The sequence below is a fragment of the Microtus ochrogaster genome, linkage group LG8 (assembly GCF_000317375.1).
Source record: "Microtus ochrogaster isolate Prairie Vole_2 linkage group LG8, MicOch1.0, whole genome shotgun sequence".
Classification (NCBI taxonomy): domain Eukaryota; kingdom Metazoa; phylum Chordata; class Mammalia; order Rodentia; family Cricetidae; genus Microtus; species Microtus ochrogaster.
This window is the reverse complement of record NC_022033.1, coordinates 23,989,239-23,992,302: the sequence shown is the minus strand read 5'-3', so window position 1 is coordinate 23,992,302 and position 3,064 is coordinate 23,989,239. Positions and strand designations below refer to the sequence as shown.

The following is a 3,064-nucleotide window of genomic DNA, read 5'->3' as shown; positions in this document are numbered from 1 at the left end:
CTGGCCTTCCTTTCTCTCTCTCTCTCTCTCTCTCTCTCTCTCTCTCTCTCTCTCTCTCTCTTCCTTTACTCCCTTTACTCCCTTTCTCTTACTCTTTCAAAACACTCATTCTTACTTTATATATAATTTCATATGTATATAAAATGATTATGTAAAGTGCATATATATGTGTGTGTACATACATATGTTGAGCATCTGTAACTCAGATCTGAAATTCAAATGCTCCAAAATGTAAAAGCTTTTCAAGTGCCCACATGACACCATAAGTAAGACATGCTCCATCCAGAAAGATGCATTGCACAAAGAACGTCATTTTGAATAGTTACGCAATTGAGGGCCCAGACTGGGGAAGTGGCCTGTTCAATATCATCCGTAAGAGGGACTGGCTATAGATGAGGTCTCCTGTCTCCCACTGCTCGCATCTGTATCCCACACAGGTACAACAACTCTGAGACAGTTAGAACTGAGCCCTACGTCTAAAGAAGTTCTTACAGTGGTGGACAGAGACACATCTGCAGGGTGTCCTGTAGAGCCTCGTTTGCTACAGAGGAAAAATCAAAGTTGATTCCTGGCCCATCACTAAGCAACTAGTAAATTTACAGCGACTACAGGCAGTGTAAATTAAGCCACCGTGCTTTGTAAGAACAACATTGCTCTGTTGGTCCTGGCACTGAGTGGCACTAACGAGGCACAGGGCTACGTGGCCAGAATGCTTCTCTCTGTTCATGCTTGTATGTGAGCAGAAAGAGTTCGTTTGGATATCCTTCAAAATGTCAACAATAGTTACCTCTGAGAATTGGATTCAGAGAGAAAAGGAAAGATACATTCTTTAGACATTTCTATAGCTTTCTCTGTGATGATTTGTGATTTTGGAAAACCAATGGAGGAGGGATCCACTGTAGCTCAGAGGTCAAAAATGAGCTTAGCACGTGCGAGGCCCTGAGTTCAGTCCCAATGCCTCCCTGGAAATCAGTAGAGCATAGATGGATGGGCAGGAGTGTGATAAAGCAACGGCAGGAATCGAGCGTGCAAATGTTCCCTACGAAACCCTCTCAGCTCACTGTCTTTACAATGCTTTTCATAGTTAAGAGGCTGTGGGTGTGGTTCAGTGAGTAGTGTTTCCCTAACAGAGCAAAGCCCTGGCTTCGATCTCGGGCATTGTGTACACCTGTAATCCCAGCACTTGTAGGGAGGATCAGGAGTTCAATTACACAGTGAGCTTGAGGCAAGACTGATAACTGGCAAGCGAGACCCTGGCTCAAAAAAGTATAATAAAATGTTTGTTAGACTAAAAATGATCAAAACCACTGAAAGTTAACCTTTTCAGATAAGTGGCTCTGGGAAGCCAGACACATGACTGGCCCTGAGCTGAGGCTGACTCGTGCCGACAGTGTACCAAGTAGAGGCAGCCATCTCCCTGAGACCCCAGTTTGCTCAGAAAACACCAGCAGGACTCCACAGCTGACTTGGTCTTTACCTTTCTAGGAAACTGGCCTGTGGGAGCTGTTGTCCTTGAGTGCCCGGACGTCCAAGCCAGAGGTAGGTATGGTGCCTGCCCCTCCTCCAGTGCCCTGGGCTAGGCAGTGTGGACAGAAAGGTTTTGTAGACATGTTCCATTTTTCTGCTGTGGACTCCAGAAGTCACTGCACCCCTTTAGAGTGTCAGGGATTGTAAAACAGGGAAGCAGTCAAGACAGTGACTGTGACCATGGGCGGTCAGTGTTCACACTAAGCATGTCCAGCCCTGCTAAGGCTCACCCAGGTAACAGCAAGGCAGGGCTCAGGGACATGAAGGAAGCACTGCTGAGGACCTGGAAGAGCAAGGTTCGAACCTAGTCTCTGCTCTAGGACATGAACTCACTGACCTCTCCGAGAGCTCTTCTGTGTTCACCGAATGGACAAACAACTACAGCAGAGAAGCCTGTAGCGTTGTAGGTGCTAATGTCCTTTGAGCACAGCACATCCGTTAGGCCATTTAAGCCACACGACTTTGTGGAGTGAGCACAATTCTTACCTTTATTTTACAAGAATGAAAATGGAAAGCACAGAGGGATTAAGAATTTTGTTTCAGGCTACACAGCTTGCAGGGGTAGAGCCAGGACTATAACTCCCAAAATCAGCACTGTGCATGCCCAGGACCAAAGGATATGATCTAACCTCAGAGAAGTTCAGAGGAGCCAAGTAACTTCCCCTAAGCCACACAGAAAGATGTTGTAGGGCTAGAAGAGAAACCCAGTCCCCTACCTCATCAGAGGGTCTTGTTCCCACCCTCCCAAGCCAGGGCCAGCTATCTCTAACCCTCCCTCTATAGTCCCTGCTTTAACTTCATTCAGGTGTATAATCTGACCAGAGGGAGCCCAGGACTGATTATCAGCGCTCTGGATCCCCCCACTGTCCTCCTTGATGACTTCGGGGCCACAGTTACCCAGCAGGGCTTACTGATGCTTCAGGAGACCAACAATGCCTCCTCTGGTGCAATTGCCTGGGTGAGAGAAACTGCAGGAATTTGGTTCCCAGTCTGCAGGTTGAGGGCAGGGATGGGATGGCTATGACCAATCCTACCACCCTCTGCCAATGGTCTACATGTGGGCAGCTGTGCCCACTGATGACATCCACATACTAGTGTCTATACTCACTGAGGACTGCCTCAGACATGAAGATGTTCTGGCTCCAGACCCTCTTGTAGGGTGCAGCTAGGGCTTTCAAAGGACTCCCCTAGGGATGGCTGAGTTACAAAGCGACCATACCAATCATTGTGGGGAGGATTCTGGGAAACACAGCCCCTCCAAATTCCAATGGCTCAATTCTGAATCCCTATCTCAGAATTGAAAAGTGCCTTGGGAGAGAAAGCAGAAGAGTACTCTGCCACAGCTGTGCTGGGTGGCATCCTAAGGCGGCAACAGGGTCCTTGGATCTTAGATGGCATCACTGTACAAACAAGAGTTAGTTATCGCTCTCTGGAAGTGAAGAGCACTGAACCTGTCCATATGAATTAGAGGACTATCTACACCCCACAAAACTAAGGGGAGCTAGCTGTGATGGTGCACGCTGTAATCTCAACCAGG

General features: G+C 47.7%; 1 protein-coding gene across 1 annotated transcript in view; it reads left to right on the top strand.

The window, feature by feature from the left end:
- LOC101980180 overlaps nucleotides 1-3,064 on the top strand; it is an 18,590-nt gene that overhangs the window by 7,456 nt on the left and 8,070 nt on the right. Inside the window, exons 9-10 of the mRNA XM_013352084.1 lie at nucleotides 1,486-1,539; nucleotides 2,333-2,485. Of these exons, the coding sequence (XP_013207538.1) occupies nucleotides 1,486-1,539; nucleotides 2,333-2,485 (207 nt within the window). The remainder of the gene's footprint in view (nucleotides 1-1,485; nucleotides 1,540-2,332; nucleotides 2,486-3,064) is intronic.